General features: G+C 34.3%; 3 protein-coding genes across 3 annotated transcripts in view; 1 reads left to right on the top strand and 2 right to left on the bottom strand.

The window, feature by feature from the left end:
* Nucleotides 1-18,704, bottom strand: part of LOC143910066 (innexin inx7-like) — a 36,716-nt gene extending 18,012 nt beyond the window's left edge. The window contains exon 1 of the mRNA XM_077428425.1: nt 18,659-18,704. The gene's annotated coding sequence lies outside the window, so the exon portion shown is untranslated. The remainder of the gene's footprint in view (nt 1-18,658) is intronic.
* Nucleotides 8,353-13,587, top strand: Inx2 (innexin 2). The gene is made up of 2 exons (XM_077428590.1): nt 8,353-9,201; nt 9,399-13,587. Exon 2 carries the CDS (start codon nt 9,943-9,945, stop codon nt 11,020-11,022), a length of 1,080 nt encoding a protein of 359 aa, XP_077284716.1. The 5' UTR covers nt 8,353-9,201; nt 9,399-9,942; the 3' UTR covers nt 11,023-13,587.
* A 1,574-nt stretch (nt 18,705-20,278) lies between the features above and the next one.
* LOC143910350 (zinc finger MYM-type protein 1-like) lies at nt 20,279-22,691 on the bottom strand. The gene is made up of 2 exons (XM_077428784.1): nt 22,627-22,691; nt 20,279-22,256 (listed from the first exon to the last, which is right to left on the bottom strand). The coding sequence occupies exons 1-2, from the start codon at nt 22,685-22,687 to the stop codon at nt 21,583-21,585; spliced, it is 735 nt and encodes a 244-aa protein (XP_077284910.1). The 5' UTR covers nt 22,688-22,691; the 3' UTR covers nt 20,279-21,582.

The following is a 22,691-nucleotide window of genomic DNA, read 5'->3' as shown; positions in this document are numbered from 1 at the left end:
AAACAGTCACATTTTCATCCCGGTGTATCCGTTGTAGGTTTTGTGCATTTGATTTCCACAAATTGTAAGAACTCTGCGTTGGTTCCTTATATGAATTATCAAGCATCGGAAAATCCAGCCTGCTGGATAGATTTAAAACGGTTGGAACTGGTATCCGGAACTGCTGGATGTCATTTTCGTTGAAAGTATTCGATGGCATTTCGTTTCGAGAATTCATCGAATCGACAGATTGCAAATTCTGACGCGATGACTCAGCCTCAACATTGTGTAGGACGTCGGGAACTTTTGCAACACCAGCACCAGAAAGAAAAGGCTGACTTGGCATATTGCTAGTGGAATGATGTGGAAATGAAAAGGTTGCATTTTGGGTATTCGCCGGTGGCATACCGTTCCAGTTGCTAGAACTGCCAACGACCAGCACTTGCACTGTCCCATCGGCATTCAATTGATACAATTGCTCGAATGGTTTCGGATACCTCGGCACAATTCCTTGTCCACCCGGAATCCAATGAACTGGAATCATGTGTGTCCCATCGTATGACACCACTTGAGGAGGTAGATAATGAGGGTGAGTAATTTCAGAATTCGGTTGAGAGTTGTTCGGTTGAGAGTGAGACATTTTTTCGAGGTGGTAACACTTGGCGCGAAACTAGTCAAATGTCATAGACATAGATATTCGTAGTCACATAACGGTTTTGATAGTTTACGATGGGTTTAAGGGCCACATGGAGCAGTTCCGAGTTTCGTTTTGGGGGTAGGTGACCTAAAAACAGGCCAAAATGGGATACGAGTCGAGCGCGACCGAACCTGTGCAAGCCGACAGGACTAACTACTTACTCGCTTTACTCGCGCTTTGGCCGTAAGCATTCAAATAATGCACTTTACAAAAAATATTATGTATCTACAATAATTTAACTATTGTTGTTCTAAAAATTAGTACCGCATGAAATCATATCAGTTGCAAGATATTATATGCATATTTGAAATGTCGTTCATAAATTAAAAGAATTGTCAACCCAGTCCGCAGGTATATTTTATGAACATATTGTTTTATTGTGTGATCGTCATTGTTATTTAATGCATTACCTTCTTAACGAAGCACGAAGTTTCAGGTATGAAGAAATCAAAGGTAAATAGAACAGGTGGTATAAAATCTCCCGGACTATTGCCGCTCATTATCTGAAAATTATCGATTAAAAATAATTTAAAATTTTGAGAAAAGTTTTAAATGAATTCCATGATAGTGACGAAGCTCCACGAAATCTATATGAGCGTATTTTACTACAATGTTTCAATAGATTATAGATTTAATAGATAAAACAATTTCAATAGATTGATTCATAATTTCAATAGATTGATTCATAATTTCAATAGATTGATTCATAATTTCAATAGATTGATTCATAATTTCAATAGATTAATTCATAATTTCAATAGCTTTGTACAAAAATGTTCGATATGACATTATCTATTAAAGAAGGGACTAACGAGCGTAAGGGCGAAAACACCGTTAGAAGCACGCGGCACGTGTTTTTTACATACTCTTGCACATGCAAAAAAACACAAGCACGCATAGCCATTCCTGAGGCACACAGTCCCAAAAATCACCCTCTGGAGTGTTTTCGGTGATATTTTATCCTTGTATTGATATAGGCTTGACAGTGATCGATAACGGTTATTCCCGTAAGACGTCCCGTAATGTTCCCTTCAGTATTTTTCCGCCTTAAAAGTTTAATCAGCAAGAACGGAAAGTATTATTGGTACATTTTATATGGACGCACATGAACGCGCATGCGTATATAAATGTTTCCATATACATAGAATATATTAAAGAATACTTTCCGTATTTGCTGGCAACGTGCAGTTGTCGGTCTGTGGTGTGCTAATATAAATAGACCTAAAGATTTGAAATCCTAATAAAAGTGATGGAAAATGCGTTCGAATCAGCTTGACAATAATTTGAAACTAAAAATGACGGCAATTTGCGGCCTATTTACCAATTAATGAAATATATTTTCCCAAGTGCATATTAAAGAAATCAACTACATGTGTATAAATAAAAATAATAAATATTGAAAGAAAAAAAATTAGAAAAAAAATTATATCAAAATCACTACCTACACAGTGTATGTACATACATATATGTTATAGTGAAATTATGATTACACTGCCGTTTCAATGAATTCATATCCAATAGCACATTCACTGGTATGTTTATATTTTACTACAGAAATAACACTGGCCCCTATCAGTGAAATTATAATTTTTCACAGTTGAATCATAGTGAAATACCAGCATAAGATTTTATAGAATGCTTTACAATTCAATAATTAATTGATATTACGTACTATGAAAATAAAGTTATTTGGGGGCTCTTTATTAATTTTCAATATATAATTTAATTTCTTTGTGTAATGCTGCGTACGGACCAAACCAACGACGATTTTGGTCCAACGTTTTAACCAACAGGATAAAACCAGTAGCGTACAAGATATCGAAATAAAAATTAAATTTAAAAATTGAAATTAAATATCAAAATTAAAACTATTATTATTATATTAAAATTAAATTAAAATATCAAAATAAAATTATAATCAATATATTAAAATTAAAATAAAATATTGAATGTTAAAACAGAACATGCCCAATTTAAACAAATTTTCGAGATTGACCTAAAATTAGATCATCAACAATCACATACAGGTAATCCTCGACTTTTGTTTGTCGAAGATGTTTTGACTTACGAAGATACGCACTAAGATCGAAAAAAAAATCAAAGAATTATTATTTTTACTTCCCCGTAATGCGCAGTTACTGAGAATATCTGATGTATTAGTATGGGTGACCGATCGATGATCGCAATCCGGAGCGTTGTCGGTCTATCAATCGAATTTTTTTTAGTCTTCAATTGTTTCTCTCGTCGAAATAAATCAATTAATTAAATCATTTCAGAGGTAAATTTTATCGGATAATGTCTTCAATTGTTTTTGTCGTCGAAATAAATCAAATAATCAAATTCATCTCAGAGGTAAAATTTATCGGATAATGTGTGATTATTAATTTTATTTCGACGAAAAAAAAAAAACCCTTTGACAAATCACCGACATTTTTTTTGTTAAATATTTCATCGACGGCGAAAAAAAGTAGTATATCGTGACGACTTATAAGAAACAATAACAAGGTTTTTTTCGCTCGTAATTATTAGAGGCCGGAATCTGAAGGGGCTGTTTATTGTTCAAAGATTGTAAATGCATTGTTAAAGGTTTGCTGAACCTTTTTTACAAAGCATTTACAACAATTGAACAATAGGCGGCACGTTTCCGGCCCCTTCAAATTCCGACCTCTAGTAATTATAATATTTCTCTGGTTGTAATGCGTATCGTCGTAATTCAAAACATTGTTGTAATTCAAAACATCAACGATGATCTAATTTTAGCTCAATCTCGCTCGTTAGCTTAATTTTGATATTTAATTTAATTTTTATTTCGATATTTTGTACGCTACTGGTTTTAAAAGTTGGCCCAAAATCGTCGTTGGTTTGGTGCGTACGGACCATCAGTAGATATGCTGGGTCGCGGGTTGTTCATAATATAGAGGTTAGCGATGTAGATAAACAATTTCGGACAAACAAACAGATTCGGGTGGTTGGTTATCATTATCAAGAATATGGAGAAGATCACTGATGATGAACAAACGTGGTTGTGGTGAGAGCGGGTTCGGATACGAATCATTTGCTCCACTGAAATTGAAAAGTGAATTTTTAATTATATTGTTACATCCGTGCTCGCTACCGGTGTCTAAATTATAATTTCACTGACAATAACAATTTCACAGTAACATATACATACATATATGTAAATTACTTGTACCTGTATTAGCGGCCAGAGATATTCGAAAATTGACCTATTCATCGCATTGATTTGTAAAATTACAAATGCATTTCTGTAGAGTTCGTTCAGCAAGTGAAGAAAATTGAGATAGTGTGCGTGCTCTTGTGTACATAGCTCGTTAGTCTGGCTCCGGCTGCCGAGGTGAATGCATGCCTTTCTTGCTCCTTGGTAAAGGCGTGGCCTTTCAGTGACAGCGTGGTTGTGAAGTTCACGAGATTTTCCCGAAACTTCGACAATTATATGAAATGGTTAAATGATAGATAATGCATCTTATCACAATACGATTTTTGACCCAGTGCCGACTTAAATTTCAAAAGAAGATATTATGAAGCATAGAAAAATATTAAATTTTGCATTTTTTTTTGCATCTGTATTTTTTATAGGCTGTATTTATAAAATGCAATAAGTCTAGAAAATAAAAAGTTACTTTTGTTTCATTTTTGAGAAAAACTTTAAATAATCATCATATATATAATATCGCTATTCTGTCTGTCTGTGCGTCTGTCTATCTGTCTGAGATAACGCTCGTCGTACTATAATAGTCGTTTCGATTCGATATACATATGTATGTACGTCACAGCTAAAGCCAAAACGTTTATACAATACAATAACAAAAGAAATTAACTTACAAAAAATACTATTTTCTACCAATGTATCCTCTTGGAAGAGAATTTACCGCAATCTATTGAAAATTTATTTAATAAAATGATTAAATTGAAAAGTATTTGAAAAAATTCGACCGCGTGGGGGCCGAACACATGACCGACGACAAATTTCATTTAATTTTTTTTTAATTTAATAACTTAATATTCCAGCACCCATGCGATGATATGTCATCGGGCACAACACTAGTTCATATATATTTGCGGACCATTACACATACAGAAACTACATATGTATGTATTTTAAAATTCTAATCCTTAATTAACGGTTCCCAGTAGACTAGGGTATGAATTAAGAAAACAGTCGGTGATAGATTTTTTTATATTTTTTATACCACACCTAATTTCACTCCTACCTATTAGGTACTAATACAAACTTTTACAAATTTAACTTCGCTACAAATGAAAATAAACTTGGTGACCAACGACCACGATGATTCACCGGATAAATATTCTGATAAAGCGTTGCGGTCTCACTTTCCTCATTAAAGTTCTACAGTATTTAAATGACGCATGCTTACATAATATCAAATTATGTACATATGTAATTCAAGCAACAAGGTCCACGTGGAGAACCCAAAACTAATTAGTAAAATCGTTAATTTGGCAAATCCAGACTTGTCTGGGTCGCTCAGACAGACGGAGGCAGATAGATAGTTCCGTCTCTGGACAGGTTACAGCACGGTCGGGTAACACGGAACCTGTTCTGCCACAGATCAGGTCTGTTCAACCAGAACCAATCTACCACTGCCCAGTCCATCAGGAACCGCTATATTGAATTTCTATTCTTTATGTCTTCCTATAAGTCAATAAGCCTGAAGAAAAAGATCTTTGATCAACGCGTTTTGCTAGTGATCACGTATGTGTGGATTCGAAATTTAGATATTGAACGCCAGAATGCTGCATAAAGTCCAATGCACTACGTATGGAACGCTGTATGATCACTAAAGAGCGGATAGCAAGCGTGCTTTTTCCAGGAATCGGGCGTTTTGGGTCTTTTTATAAAGCTTTTTGCAAAAAAAAGGTACGGCGAACCTTTTACAAAGCACGGCCAACAACTAACAATGAACAGCACGCTTCCGTTCCGCTCACTAATGATCACTAGTGAGCGGCCCTAAAGTGCGCCAGCTCGTTTCAGCGCAATGTTGCGCCGCTCTTTAATGATCACTGATCAGCATAAAGGGAAGAGATAGAAAACGAAATACGCAGGTTCGAAGTATAATCAATAAAAATATTGAATAATCGCACTGCCATTTTGTTACATTTATATGGAATTTTCATTTGTTTGGATGACCTTTATTTGTTTAAAAAAAAAACCTATTTTCAAATGTTTTTATGGTTCATATATAATCATATTCTGCTTATATTTTCAGAAATGAAATCTTACTAGCCAAATCACTCCATGTTGTACAGGGAGGCGAAAGTTGATTCATATGGCGAGTTACATTCCAACTGGTCAAAATATATTACAACTGAAAATACAGTTCAACTACAATTTGATACCAGGTGGGATGGTACACTTCGACTGAAACACATATGTATATAGATCCATACATTCACAGAATGCTTGAATTATTAAACTGCCAACACGAAAATTGAAAAAGTAGTTTCGATATGACTAAAAATTTTGTTTGATTTATGAATTATTGAGTACTAGTTGTTTTACCCGGCTCCGCTCAGTATTTGTAATATAAACAGCGTAAACACGGCGAATCTATTAGTAAATATTCATTTGTTTTTTTTTAATAAATTTATTTGAATCGAAAAAAAAACAATATTCAACGATATCGATATCGTCGTCATAGAAACTTTGATTTGTTTTCGATGCTCCCAACCAAACCTTACATACATAGTTACATACAAAGTCTCTTTCGAAATTATATATTAAATACACATTCTGAATAAATTATGTTAGATGATAATACATTTGTAAAAGTGGTGATATTGACATATGTAAGTGCTTGAATACCCCACCCAGGTGGTGCAGACGAACTGCATTCCATCGGTCGCGGATCGCAGCAGCACCAACCGCCCTGCGACGTTGCCTTTTTTCGCTTCCCCCAAATCATCCCCACTCACATCACAAATTGCAACAACAGCTAAACATTTGCATAGCCAACGTTTACAATTTCACAATCAAAATCATAGAAATGTCTGTGTTTAGTGACGACAGCGACAAAAATAGCATTTCTACTCAACTTTTGGTTTTTTTTTGTAATCTTCCGAGAGGTGGTTTTCTCTCTGGGACTAAATGGCTCCAAATAAATTACCTGACTGTTTAGATAGGACCACATCCTAAATTGGTGCCGCGGTTACAACTCAATCTCGTTGGCATGCATAATTAATCGACTTTGGTATATTCACAATGAAATTTATATCGTGAACGTACGAGTATTAGCGAGTTCGTTTTTTGAGTGGTCGAATGTTACACTGGTAGTGTGCCAATTAGTACCTTTTATTATAAATTTGGCACGATAACTTCAAAAATGTTAAGATTCGCTTCGCAAATCAAAATTTTTTAGTTTTTTTTTAGAAATATCTTCTAAAATCACAGAAATCCCCACACACCACTATCTCGCTTTGCCGTTATATCTACTGTAGTCAGGATTTAGTAATAATGAAAGTGTAATCACAATGCAATTTATTTATACATATGTATGTAATAACTAATAAATCTATGTAGGTCGCTGCATTTTACAGTACAGCACACGGAAGTTGAACTTCTGTTGCATATGTGCATGAATATTTTCACTTATACAAAATTAGGGTTAAGGTCTCACCTCCATTCCTTTTTGTCTTCGACCAATCCAATTATCCTGTAGTACGTGCGTCCTTACATAAGTGTAAAATTCACCTGTTGATTCATCGTATCCTTCATTTGATACTGTTATGTATATAAACTTCGCATGTTCTTAAATTACTTCCTTTCTCTTCGAACAAAAATGTTGAAGAAGGGAAATTACATAAAAAGTTGGTCTACTGAATTTTAATTCATTCACAGTTTTTCAGCAGTGAATAGCATTTTAATTTTTTTGATATATAAGTGCCTTTTTTAACATTATTTATATGTATAATAAACCAATTCCATCCGTATGTAATAACACTATTTATTATATGTACACATAATATGATATTTGATACGATACAAAAAATTTCGCCCTGGGTGGTTCTCCAACTCGTGAGTCTCCCACTGATAACTCTAACGTGTTACCGTTGAGTAAACCACGGATTTGAAATTCGGCTTTAAATTAATAATATGTGCTCTTTTCGTATATTTTATACGATTTATTTCAAAATATAAAAATTAGACCATAGTGACTTTATTTATTAGTGACAGGTTTATTGTAATTCACAATACATACTGATGTACCATATGTATGTATGTATGTTTATTTCGAAATTGAACTTTTGAAAATTACAATAGCTAAGTCACCCAAATTATCGACATTCAACCAGGATGGTTTCATTAAATAAATACGTGATTTTTTCTTGAGGAAAATAATAATTTAATCAGTATTTAAACTTGTACGATCAGTTATGTACATATACATATTGAGGAAGAATAAAAAAAATTGTAAATATTTTTACAGAAATTCCAAAAAGATCTTCTATGATTAATATTTTAGCAAAAATAATGTACGATGCTTTTTTCAATCATAAGAGCTATTTTTATATAAAAATCATTGGAATATGATAAATATCTTAATTTAAATATTTTATATTTTATGGCTTTTTGCAGGGCTGTGGAACCGGAGTAGTAAAAAATCAACCGACTCCGAATCCTTTTTTATTTTTTCTTTAGTTAACAGTATTATGATTAAAGTTTCCAATTTTACTCAAGTAAATCGACTAATAAATTCAAATTCAATAATTTCTTTATAAATATCATGATTTTAAATTACATTATAAACAAAATCTTTGAATTGCAGGAATTTAAAATTTGATGCCAAAAGTGTTGTTTCCTCCGTCTCATACTTTTTTTTATTCTAATTTTTGCATTGATGTATTTATGTACATATGTATGTTGCATTTCAATTTTCAATTTTTTTTTGTATTTTGAAAATCTACAAAGCTTTAAATCTACAATTTTATACATTGGCAAGAAAAGTTGATCTTACTAAAATCGATTAAGTTAGAGTCCGATGCAGAGTCAAATCATAAAATAAAGTCGGAGTCGGTAAATTTTTATCTAATTCCACAGCCCTGCTTTTTACAAGGTTTTTATTAGTTTTTTGTGAGGTCTTTAGTATTAAATAATTTTGATTAAAATCAAGTGTCTTTCCCATAATGCGACAAACGTAATGCCGAAATTTATTCTTTATATTTTTAACTAGTGATTTTACCCGGCTTCGCTCGGTATTTGTAATATAATTCTTAATATAAACCACTTTAACATGGCTTATATAATGGTAAACATTCATTTGTTTTTTTATTAAATTTATTTGAATCGAAAAAAAACAATATTCAACGATATCGATGTTGTCGTCATAGAAACTTTGATTTGTTTTCGATGCTCCCACCCAAACCTTACATCATAGTTACAAAGTCTCTCGATATTATATTTATTTTAAATGAGCTTATGCTTCAATTTTTGAACTAACGGTTCGGTGATTTTACTAGTCAAATGTGAACCGGTCACAGGACAACCGGTCGCTCTAGATCGGTCACACAGGATCACCCGTCACACTAAAACTGGTCACACCCTAAAACTGGTCACACTCTAAAATAGGTCACGAGAAAACTGGTTGACCGATTTTAGGGTGTGACCAGTTTTAGTGTGACGGGTGATCACGTGTGACCGATCTAGAGCGACCGGTTGTCCTGTGACTGATTTACATATGACTAGTAGTCCGTTTACCGAACAAACATACTATTCAAAACGAAGTTGAAAAAAATGAGCCGTTGAAAGATAAAAACGATAATGACATTTTCATTACTTGGGGAAAAGAGGTTTGACAAGTTTCCTCGAGGAAAGAGAAAACGAGAACGTAGACAAACTATTAGTATCATAGAATCCCCGATTGAAAATGTCCAGTCTGTTGAAAAATAGTATCGTGTGTGGCGTTGGGCGAGTGAATCGCTACCGTGTACTGCGGGCCGCGGGGGTCTGCGGCTGCAGTACTGCAGAGTGTGCAGACAAACGAGCGTGAACGAGGCAGATACAGAGTAGAGCAGAGACAGAAACAGAGCCAGAGACAGAGACAGAAAGACCCGAACGAGTCAGAGGAGAAGGAAAAGGAGGAAGGAGGGGGTGAGAGGCAAATGGCAACGGCGCGGTAGTGTGACTAGTGTTGGTGCAAACGTTGCACGTGCGGCGCGTTGGTCGACTCGCACTCCGCTGGTATTGAGCCAGTAGCTGGAACGCTGGGAGAGCACAAGCCAGCACCACCATGTTTGACGTATTCGGCTCCGTGAAGGGGCTGCTGAAGATCGACCAGGTGTGCATCGACAACAACATATTCCGGCTGCACTACAAAGCCACGGTGATCATCCTGGTGGCGTTCTCGCTGCTGGTGACGTCGCGCCAGTACATCGGAGACCCGATCGACTGCATCGTGGACGAGATCCCTCTGAACGTGATGGACACCTACTGCTGGATCTACTCGACCTTCACCATCCCCAACAGACTGGTGGGGCGGGTGGGCAAAGACGTGGTGCAAGCGGGCGTCGCCTCGCACGTCGACGGAGAAGACGAGGTCAAGTACCACAAGTACTACCAGTGGGTCTGCTTCGTCCTCTTCTTCCAGGCCATCCTCTTCTACGTGCCGCGCTACCTGTGGAAGACCTGGGAGGCCGGCCGCATCAAGTCGCTCATCCTGGACCTGAACTGCCCCATCGTCAGCGAGCAGTGCAAAGACGATCGCAAAAAGGCCCTCGTCGAGTACTTCTCGCTGAACATCCACACGCACAACTTCTACGCCTACCGCTTCTTCATATGCGAGTTCCTCAACTTCGTCAACGTCGTGGGTCAGATCTATTTCATGGACTTCTTCTTGGACGGGGAGTTCTCGACGTACGGCAGCGACGTGGTGCGCTTCACCCATATGGAACCGGAGGAACGCGAAGATCCCATGTCTAGGGTTTTCCCTAAGGTTACCAAATGCACCTTCCATAAATACGGTCCCTCCGGCGGGGTGCAGAAGTTCGATGGACTGTGCGTGCTGCCTCTGAACATAGTCAACGAGAAGATCTACGTTTTCCTCTGGTTCTGGTTTGTGATTTTGAGCGTTTTGAGTGGAATTTCTCTGGCGTATCGCGTCGCCGTAATTACCGGTACGCGTTTGAGGTTGTACTTGTTGCGAGTCCGCTCCAGACTCGCCCCTTACAAGCAGGTCAAAGCCGTGGCCAACGAGTGCCACATCGGAGATTGGTTCGTCCTGTACCAACTGGGCAAAAATATCGATCCGCTGATCTTCAAGGAGTTGATTTCGGCCCTGGCGGACAATCTGGTGGGGAAGGCGCCCGTTTAGAACGACGTTCAACACGACGATACGATCGACTTCGAATTCAAATATATATATGTAATCTCATGAACTGTGCTCGTCTCGAACCTCCAAACAGTGTGTGACGTATTTTTATTTGTTTGTTTGTTTATTTTACTTCTATTTAGCTTATTTGATCACGCATTTTGGACGTGTCGTTATCAAAAGTGTATTCGTGTATGGCCGAGGCGTAAACCCTATTGGCTAGGTGAAATTGAAAGATAATCACATGGTGGTATTTCACTATGTTGTCGTATGACTAATTAACGACCTAACCTTACCATGCAGGTTATGGTAAACGCCAGAAAACATAACAAACGAGATCAAATCGACAGTACACGTGCAATTTTCACTACAAACTCAATTTAATACATATCAAATTTATTCCCCATTGCCTGCTAACATCTCATTAGTTAAAATAATTAATGAATTAAATCGATAAAAAAGTCCTAAAATTTGCATTTTGCAAATTATGAAATATTCAGCATTAATTTAGTCGCCCTCTATAGGCAATATGACTACATCCAAAATCTTTAATCAAAACTCTATATATTGAATTTTAAGAAATTCTTTTGAGGAAAATTAAAACGAAACAATTGATGTACGGAGAATGAATCTGATGTAAATTTGGAAACATATATTCTTTGTGATGCAATATTTATTTCGTCCATTGACTTTCTAAAAGTGCTAATTGACGTGTCCGAAGTAACAAACTAGTGTCGTGCCAATGTTAATAGTAAAATTTGTTCCGTACATAATGTTTTGTATACAAACAAACAGCATTGTATATGTTTCGTCGCATTTAAATTATAACGAAAGCTTCAAATATAGACATATAAGGATCCAAACTCCATGCACATAACATAAATCATATACATTCCATAAACAAAATCAAAATTTGATTGCATGAAAACATACGTCACGCTCTGTTCAGGTATACTGAGACTCTTACAATTGACTCACAGTTTATACGTATATACAAATTTACATGTATATAAGTATATATTTTAATGAATTTATTAAGGGACCATTTTATTTTTCTTTCCAATGATTTTATATGATTGTATACATTTCATTATTATCTAGTTTTTACATTACTATTCGATTATTATACACAGTCAATTTTTATATGACTTATAATTAAAATTAGAATTTTCCATTTTATAATATCATTTATGAATTATTATTATTATATTTTGAAGGATCTGAGAGTGAAATTTTTGTGATAGAAACATCTCGAATTATGTATTAATTGTTATATTATATGTATGTGATGAGACGTGTTGGCTTAATTGTAATGTTGTTATTTTGAGAGAAAACAAGAACACGTCCTCTTCAATTCAAATAATGTATTTTATATTATTGTATTCATCGTTGAAATTATTGTATAACGCACAAACTTCTCTTTATCTCGTTGCAGGTTTTGTATCAAAATTTGTATAATGTCGACGGTCGTCGAACTCGTTTTACATTATTGATGGATTCTAACTAATTGAAATGCAATTATTTTGCAATTTGGTTGTAATATGTATTGTCAAGTGCCATTAGCTCAAACGGCTTATTTTTCATTATGAATTTTCATTCCTTGCAATGTGTTCCAAGTAGCGGTGTAATGATTTTTAGATCTCCTTTGATTCTTTCAATGCAAATCAAGCGAATTTATATCATATTTAAACTGCTTTCATATTATTTTTATTATGTAAAGATACATCAATTAAATATAAAACAATGTCATGTTTAAACTTTAAATTTCGAATTCACTTTATTTGACCATGTATGACGGCACCAGTGTGGATAAAGCATATCATATATATATAATATGTGATATATGCGGTAACATTGTTCTATAATTAATATTTTTTTGATATCATAGGATGTTCTAAATTAATTTATACACATTATATCGCTACATTGAGATTATAAGACGATGCCAATCTTGCGGCGTTAACTTTCGAATCATTAAACTTTTTATACGTACGATTGTTGAATTTTATACATGAACTTTTTGATATTATATATTATATAATTATTAAGAATAAGACATTTTAAACATTTCCATTTTTTTGTCGTTCCACAGTACACACACACACACATATATAAAAATACTTTTATTGTACGCCCAAATCAAATTATACAGTACTGATTATGTTTATTATTATCATAATATATTAATTTTAGTATCCTCGTGTTTTGTAATTTATTTAGCACGCTGTGTATCATGAGACAGTTAATATTATTATTGTGTAGTATAATTTTTCGAATTTAAAATTAACGAAATTATTTCGTGGGCACTATTTTGATTATTTTATATATGAATACTGATTTTGTCAACTAGTCTAGTTATATTTTATTGTATTTTTTATCGGGATATTAATAATTACATTGATATTATATTCATTTTTGAAAATATCAGCAAATCGTGCCGTTTTAATAATTTCTTTAATTGTCTTCGATTACTATTATTTTTGCGTATTTTATTTTTGTAACAAGAAAATTGTCAATAACGTAGTGTGATGAATGACTTTTAGACGTTAATTTGTAATAAAAAAATATTACTACAACATTTTCGCCTTTTCATTTATACACATCCACCCTTCACTTGCATCTCCGATTACGAATGTGCATTCTAAATTAAATCAAAGATATCGTTAAGACTAATATCCTAGTGCGGCCATGGTGGCCGCAAGCGGCCAGAGGATTTTGCTGTGGTCACCAACGATTTACATAGTAATATTTCAAAAATTTATTGTCAAATTATGAAATTGGTTGAATACACTAGAGTTGTCCAAATTTTAGTATTTGCAAGATATTTTAGTGTTGAAAAAGGTGAATTTACTGAAATTTTTCTATGCCAGAATGTATTGAAAGAGTTCGAATACAATTAATATTTATAATGCTATTAAAGAGGATTCAATCAAGTAAAAGTATAAAACTTGTCTGCTTTAACTGCTGATGAAGTTGCGGTTATAAAGATCGAAAGAAAGAGAGGTTTAAATTTGTTTAAAGAAAATGAAATATTTCGCAAATGTATATTGTATTGCGCATCAAAAATTGCTAGCAAAGCTGTAATGTATGGAAAATATGGAATTAACAGTAAGAAAAGTATTAAATGCAATTAATACTAGTAATAAGTTGTCGAACTTGTTTAAATCTATGTATATGTGAAATCAACAACGAAAAACATAATATATTGCTTAATTATAACCACATTAGATGGCTAAGAATCGATAGTAGTGTTCAACGTCTATGTGAATTAATTGATTATCCAGTGGTGTATAAAGAAGTACCAGGTTGCGGTCTGGTACTTATTTTTGTGCCAGGTCGCCGCCCTGGCACTTTGATATGAAATTTTTTTTGAGTACAATTAAAAAATATTTTGGCTTATAGTAATAACTAGAGGTAGGATAGTCACAGTGCTATCCATTGTTCGGCAAACCTTTAACAATGCATTTACAACCTTAGAACAATACACGGCCCCCTCAGGCTCCGGTGACTAGTAATAACACTTGAGACGAGAAGAATAAGAAACGACTTAATCGAAGTCTTAAAAATAATAAATGATTATCATAAATGTCCTATGTCCAAACTCATTACGTACAATGAAAACACTCATCTTAGAGGTGACTCCAAAAAAATATATATATTCTTTTTTTATACCCAATATTATGAGCAGACTCAGAACTCGTTCTAACATTTGGTGATCACAAACAAACAGTAATCTGAGTATATTCAAAACTTAAAAGACGTTTTGATGAAATTTATGGACTTTTTCATCTAAAAACACCTCAAACTTCGAAAGGAAACATTATTTGAACTATTAACCACTTGAAGATAGATAAAATAAGGGAACTCAGCTTAAATAAATAGATAAATAGATCTCTGAATTCACATGTTAAAATTTCATAGTATTTTGACATATGTACATATAGTTTTGACATTACTAGAAGCAAATGTTGCTGTTGACACATAAACACGGGTTAGAAAAATCAAAGATGTTGAAGAGTACATATGTATGGAAGGATGTTTTAATAATTTCAACAATCAAATTTCAATTTCAAAAAACATAATTTTTTTAAATATTTGAACTATCAATATTAGGATATACATTTTTTAAGTGGTGAAAAAAGAGTCCGGGGGGGGAGTTAAAAGAGGGGGGCTCATAAAAATTAAACACCGCCCTGGTTCTTTTTTACTTAGCACTATACCACTCTCTAGAGAGCAAAAAAAATAGGTTAACAATAGAAATTGACAAAAGGATCCCCATTTTTTTCTGTGCTGACGCATTTCCGCGCCGATCTCTGCATATAACAATGATAATTAGTCACCGGATCCAGAAGGTGCCGCGTATTGTTCAAAGGTTGTAAATGCATTGTTAAAGGTTTGCCGAACCTTTTTTACAAAAGATTTACAACAATGGAATAATGGATAGCACAGTGACTAGCCTACCTCTAATGATAATGAAACGTCATGGTTCCCATCAAATTAAAAATTAAGGATGTCACAAAATAAAAAATATAATAAGTGTTTTTTTTTATAATATTTTATTAAGTTTAATATTGTTTATACATTACGATTATTATAAAATGTTAGGGTTACCACCACAAAAAATAAAATGAAAATTATAAACAAATAAAAAAGAAAAAATTATCACAACGCATACATACAAAAGAACTTTTGTAATAACGATAATGACGATTTGTATCCGCAACAATGAATGAAATTATTTCTTTGTCCATATATACATATTTCATAAAAGTCGATTTCTCGTACATTATCTCCTATGTCAACCATTCCAGAATTACTGGAGTCGAACGAATGAAGTTTAGGTGAAAATATATCTTCTTTTCAATCAAAGTTGCAGCTTGCCTAGTAGAAGGTCTGTCAAAAGCCAGAGGATCATCTAGTTCTTCGTCATCACTAATGTCACTGCTATATTCAAGAAAAACACCTAACACACGCCCGTCTTCATCATCTGATTCGGGTGTCGATAATGAAATATCTTCTTCAAAATATTCAAATTGCACTTCTTCCTCCATGATAACGATAAATAAAAATACACGGAAAATAATTTACGTTATTTACGATACTGTAATACAAAAAAAAAAAAAACGCAAAACATGGAAGCAAATTAGATTGAAGTGTTTTCGAAGTCAATAAACAAAACGAACTTATTTACAGAAATAAAATTAGACCTCGCATTCCCATTCCTATTTTGATGGGATGCTCGAAAACAACAGTCTTTTCTTTCAAAACTCTTATTTGGTCATTTCTATATATGTATTATTGTGTGATAAAGACAGAAATATGTTTATTTGATATTTTCAGCCTGAAATTTTATTTTACGGTTGAAGGTGTGTCTGTGTATTTTGGGGATTTTTTGAACACCGTTAGTCCTATCGAACTGAAAATTAGTATCGGTTACTGAAATTCTTATCGACACGACGTAATTTTTTTTCAAATTTTTAAGTTGACTGGAAATGGTACCTCCCCTTATAGGTGTCCTCTTTTTTTTAAGTTTTTGAATTCGATTTTCTCCCAAACTACTAACTGAATCGGACTGAATTTTTTTACATATACTAGAAATAATAATTTTTATAATTTTATATTTTTATCTGAACCGGAAGTACTACTTTTACTCTAGAGAATCGAGGTTTTTTATGTTTTTCTCAAAAGTCTTTTGATTTATCGAACTGAAATTTCATATCTATCAGTTTAAGCTTAATACCAAGTTATGTATAAAATTTGGTAAGCGTCCGTCGACCGGAAGTGGCAGTTTACTCTTGTTCGATTTTTCTTCCACTATTTTTTCGACCCCTTAAACATGTGTGGTCTTCACGAAAAAATTCAAGTATAATTCTTGTATCAATGTGATTAAAATAAAAAAATCACTAAATTTAATAAACCGGAAGTGGGATTTTTTCCCTTCCGGAAGCTTCCGGAAGGAAGGTCAAAAATGTTGTCGCCTGGATCCTGTCCACACCCCTGAACGTATTAAGCTGAAAAATTATATTTGTATTTTGTATGTACTAACTTAGAGCTGATAACATTTTGGTCAGAATTCGTAAACCGGAAGTAGTATTTTTTTTTTAAACAATATTTAATTATTTTATTTTGACCTTTTTAATTATTTTAAGCTTCTTGATATTTATTGTGTATAATAAAGATAGTGATTTTAAGTAAAAATAAAAAATAAAATCACCAAATTTAACGAACCGGAAGTGGGATTTTCTCTTCTTAGAAAGGTCAAAAATGTTGTCGCCTGGATCCTGTCCACACTCCTGAACGTATTAAGCTGAAAAAGTATATTTTTATTTTGTATGTACTAACTTAGAGCTGATAACATTTTGGTCAGAATTCGTAAACCGGAAGTAGTATTTTTTTTAAAACAATATTTCATTATTTTATTTTGACCTTTTAAATTATTTTTATCCTCTTGATATTTAATGTGTATAATAATTATACTGATTTTAAATAATAATGGGTGCATTTGGTGAGGACAGTTTTTTTCGATATTTGTACATATGTATGTATAAAAAAATCGAGCCATGTGTGAACCCTAGAGCCATTTATAAAAAATCTATTTTTACCTTTAAAATTCAATATTTTTTATATTTTATTTGAAATAAAGTTCGTTTTAGTTCTTTATTTCAAATAAAAGAACTTTATTTGAAATAAAGTTCAATCTAGCGATTTTACTCAAGAACTAATCTAAAAGTGATAAAACCAGCGCGTATTCAATGTTCGGAAAATGGTGTGCACCGATGGTTTAATGGCACTCGTGGTTAGCAAGCAGAGCGTGCACATTTTCTCTTATGGCTTTGAAAAGATTTAGTAACCTTCCACTAATCAGAGAATAACAAAGTCAAATTTATGTGTGACTGATTCTATTGGTTGAACTTTTATTTTTTACGAATTGTATGAATAAATATGTATTTAATGTCTGTATAGTTAATTATTTAGTTTATTTTACGGTAATATTTTTGACCACTGTGGCGCATTAGGAGTTCCTGTAATGCCACAATGGTCCAAACTTCAAATAATAATAAGTTATATACAGATAAGAGCTTGGGATAAGATACGGATAAGATCTTAAACCCAGGCTTGATTAGATTGTTAATTGTTTCACTTTCTTCGTCGAGTAGGGGTGAGCCTCTATATGTAAGTGAAACTTCTTATGTAAGTGTAAGTGTATGTAAGTGTAAGTGTATGTAAGTGTAAGTGTATGTAAGTGTAAGTGTATGTAAGTGTAAGTGTATGTAAGTGTAAGTGTATGTAAGTGTAAGTGTATGTAAGTGTTATGTAAGTGAAAATTTTCCCTACACTGAACGAGTTACTAGAAGACCAGATATTAACCATCCGGAAACTTACCGCCGAGAATTATCCATCCCCAGCTTGTAGTTAGCGTTCAAATATACATAAATATATCGGTATACATAAATATATCATCTCCAATAGTCTTTATTCAATGATTTCCATTAATAATTAGAATAGCTATATATGTATATGATCATGCTGAAGACATTTAAGATAAGCACATATCTATTGATGATATTAGATATTGATCTTAATTAAAGTGTTTTTCAATGACGGTGCCAATACGGTGAAAAATAGATTATCAAATTACCTTGAACAACTGTAAACAGGCCTTGTCTAATGGAGCACCTCCGATAGAATACTTATTTAAAAATTTACTACACACTAATCTAATCATCAATCAGTTACAGAGTTTACAAAAATTTTTAATACGTCACATTTATTAAAAATTTTTTAGACTAATATTTTTTGGCAAATTTTTACCTTCTGTTGTGAGTACATATACCAGGTAAGTCCATAAGTTCATGCGCATTTTCAACATGCACGGGATTCGCGATGAGTCATTACTAAACCAAAAAGATTTCGAACCTGTCGAAATTTGTCATTTGATTCGTGTGGCGAATCTGCCAGATCTGCAGCGATTTAAATTAGGTAAACGGACTACTAGTCATATGTGAACCGGTAACATGATAACCAGTCGCTGTAGATCGGTCACACGTCGTCACCCGTCACACTAAAACTGGTGACAATCAAAAATTGGTCACGAGAAAACTGGTCACACCCAAATCGGGGGCAATGTTAAAAAAACAATTTTTTTTTAAATAAAATAAATAAATAAAAATTGATAAAATGCCCTCCTGAACCTTTGCCGTCTAGGGCTACGCCACCTGCGACCCCCTGAGCATCTTCCGTCTAGGGCTACGCCCCCCGTGCCCCCTTGAACTTTTGCCGTCTTGGGCTACGCCACCTGCGCCCCCCTGAGCATTTTCCGTCTAGGGCTACGCCACCTGCGCCCCCCTGAGCATTTGCCGTCTAGGGCTACGCCCCCTGCGCCCCCCTGGACCTTGGCCGTCTTGGGCTACGCCACCTGCGCCCCCATGAGCAATTGCCGTTTAGGGCTTCGCCCCCCTGAGCATTTTCCGTTTAGGGCTACGCCACCCGCGCCCCCCTGAGCATTTTCCGTTTAGGGCTACGCCACCTGCGCCCCCCTGAGCATTTTCCGTCTAGGGCTACGCCCCCTGCGCCCCCTGAACTAAGGCGAATCAACTCCTAATTGAATCAGTGCCAAAATCGAATCGGCGCCTATGAATCGAAAAAATAAATAAATCGCATCATTTGTTCGATGACGTCACGGATCTACGAACGAACGAACCAAGGATACATACAAAGTCCCTTTCCAAATTATATATATATGCGGGCTCTTCACTCGCGTGCGAACACGGCGCGAAATCGCGCCGCGAATCTGCGAGTGTAGTGACATCTTTTTACTAACATATTTTTACTTTAATCGTGCCAGTGGCGTAGCTAGAATTTTGGGCCCTGATGCAAAAATTTCTCCCCACTTCCTAGCCAGTTTGTTCGCTTCTGATTTTATTTCTTCGTATGAATTTCGTAATTTACTAACATTCTCATATATACGATCAAACACCAAAGTGGCGTCGTCTAAACTTTAAAGTAAGATCTCTTTTCTACAATCGATGTTTCTACTCGAGGGCTACACGCCTGATTTGTTATTGACACGCCTACTTGCCACGCCTACTTAGTTTATAGCAGTGGTGTACGGTGAAATTGTTTCATATAGTTTGTTTGTTTCATACAGCATGGGCCGTATGCTTTGCAGTGGCGGACGGTGGGTGTTAATACCGGGTGTGCTGTGTATGCCGTAGGGCGTAGGGTATAAAATTAGCAATTAAAAAAAAATACTCGTTTTGCATTACAAAAATGTTTAATTTATTAGTTATTTATACATAAGTTCAATGCGACGTTTCTGAGACATAAACTTTTCAATCACGTCTGCATAGAATGTGTCTTTCTGTTTTAATTCCACCAATAACTTTTTTTCTATTGAAATTAAGCTAAGGCCACATAATCTATCTTGACCTTGCGTACCTCTATAGCAAGTTTTTATTCTTTTCAGCGCCGAAAAAGACCGTTCTGCTGAAGCTGTACTGCTTGGTATCGTTAATATTAATTCTCCCAGCTTAAACACCTCTTTAAAACCAGATTCGAGGTTATTTTTTGTCATGAATTGTATTAATTCATGAACAGGTTTCTCTGAAAATTCAGAGCTGGAATATAGCACAATGAGTTCGTTTTTCAATCGAATATAATCAAACAGTGATCCATAAAAATCTTTTAATTTATTAATTAAAACATTTGGAAAATTTTCTTTATATTCGTCATATTTATCATTACAAAGAAGGTGGAAATATTCTAATTTGGAAAGTGAAGAATATCTACATTCGACTTGTGCGATTATGCTATCAACTATTTTGAAATATAATTGACGAAATGAAGTTTTATCTTCTACTTCTGAATAATTTTTTAATCTTTGTGGCCACGATCATGATCATCATTTTTTTCATTTAAATAATTATTCCATAACATTTCAAAATTATTATACCTTTCGTATTTCAGTTGCTGCAAAACATCATTAATTTTTTTACAACAATATAAAACGTCCGAAGATTTAGATTGAAGAATGTTATACAAAACATCAGTTATTCCAAACAGTTTTGAAAAAAATTGAAGAAGTTTAATTGTTTGAAAATCCTCTAAAAAGCCTAAAAACCCTCGTGCTTTTATAACAGTATCTGTGTCCCATAATTCACAATTTTCTATAACATGTCGAAAAAAAATATGTAAATTGACTTCTGTATTGTTGTACTGTGCTACTTAAACGAGATGTAAAATTCCACCTTGTGGGTGCTACAGAGGGAAGTCTTTTTGTCACAAATTCCTGTAAAGCGAATACTCTTTTGGAAGATTTTGAAAAGTATGTAGACAATCCATTTAAAGTTTGAAAAAATGATTTACTTTCTTTAATATCAGAAAGACCTTGCTGCAATACTAAATTCAATACATGAGCATAACAGTGTGTAAAAAGAGCAAAAGGATAAGCATTGAGGACTTTGGATTGCAAACCATTTACGTGTCCACTCATTACACTTGCTCCATCATAAGTCTGTCCAACCAATTTGTCTTGAATTTTAAATTCTTCAACTATGTTCACCATTAGAATAGACCATTAGATGTTTTATCAGCACTAACGTCTGTAAAACTAATAAACCGTTCATGTACATTGCCTTTACATACAAAACGTAAAACTGTTGAGAGCTGTGATTTTGTCATTATATCTGAAGTTTCATCGAGAATAATAGCAACAAAACTTGCTGACTCTACTTCATTTTTTATATGAACTTTAATAACATGAGAGATTGCTTCGATTATGTCATTTTGTATACTTGGAGAAGTACCACGAAAGGTAGTAGCAGTATTTAGAGTATCTAAAACAGAATCATATTCTCGAAGAGCATTTAGATATTCAATGTAATTGCCTTTGTTTACGGAATTACATGACTCGTCGTGACCTCGCAGGGACAGTTCTTGTTTTCCTAGATAGATTATTGCGTTAATAATTCGTTTTAAAACATCTCTATTTTTATTTACTTGTTCATTATGTCGACTTATTTCGGCTTTACGTTGACTGTCAATTAATACGTCGATTCGTTGTTTGCCAAACATTTGTATGGAAAGAAATGATTGAACGTGTGCCTGCGATCCTTTGTGTTTCTTCAGTGCTGCTGTCAAATGGTTGAGATCAGCAAATCCTTCTTTGTTCCACACATTAATATCTTTGGAGAACAATAAACATGGCCAGCAGAAAAGTTTGGATCGAATTTCACAGCCTGTAATCCATACGAATTTTTTATAATTTGAAACGCAAAAATGTCTAGTGTAAACTTTTGTTTTTTCTTTATGCAAACTGGATAAATTTGGAAGAGACGGACACGGTTTCCCATCTTTAATTATTTTTAATTTTATCTCAAAACTTCTATTTGAAAACGGAATAGTTAAAATGTCTTGAACACTGTTAGCCATTATTAGTTATTAGAGGTAATAATATGACCATAAAAATACGAATGTGCGAAAAAGTACGAGACCACGTGCCGCATCGCATTCGGTCAATTGCCGAGTGGTGCGGTGCGGTGCGGTGCGATGCGGTGCGCGGTGCTCTGAAGTCGTAGCACACCGTACGTCTTAATATCGCGAACAAACCTATACAAGCGAATATCCGCCTGCACACTCCAACCAAACCCACCAATTTGCTGCACGGCATAGGT

The sequence above is a fragment of the Arctopsyche grandis genome, chromosome 1, assembly GCF_051622035.1.
Source record: "Arctopsyche grandis isolate Sample6627 chromosome 1, ASM5162203v2, whole genome shotgun sequence".
Taxonomy (NCBI): domain Eukaryota; kingdom Metazoa; phylum Arthropoda; class Insecta; order Trichoptera; family Hydropsychidae; genus Arctopsyche; species Arctopsyche grandis.
Note: the sequence above shows the minus strand (reverse complement) of the source record. Positions and strands in the feature narration are given on the sequence as shown.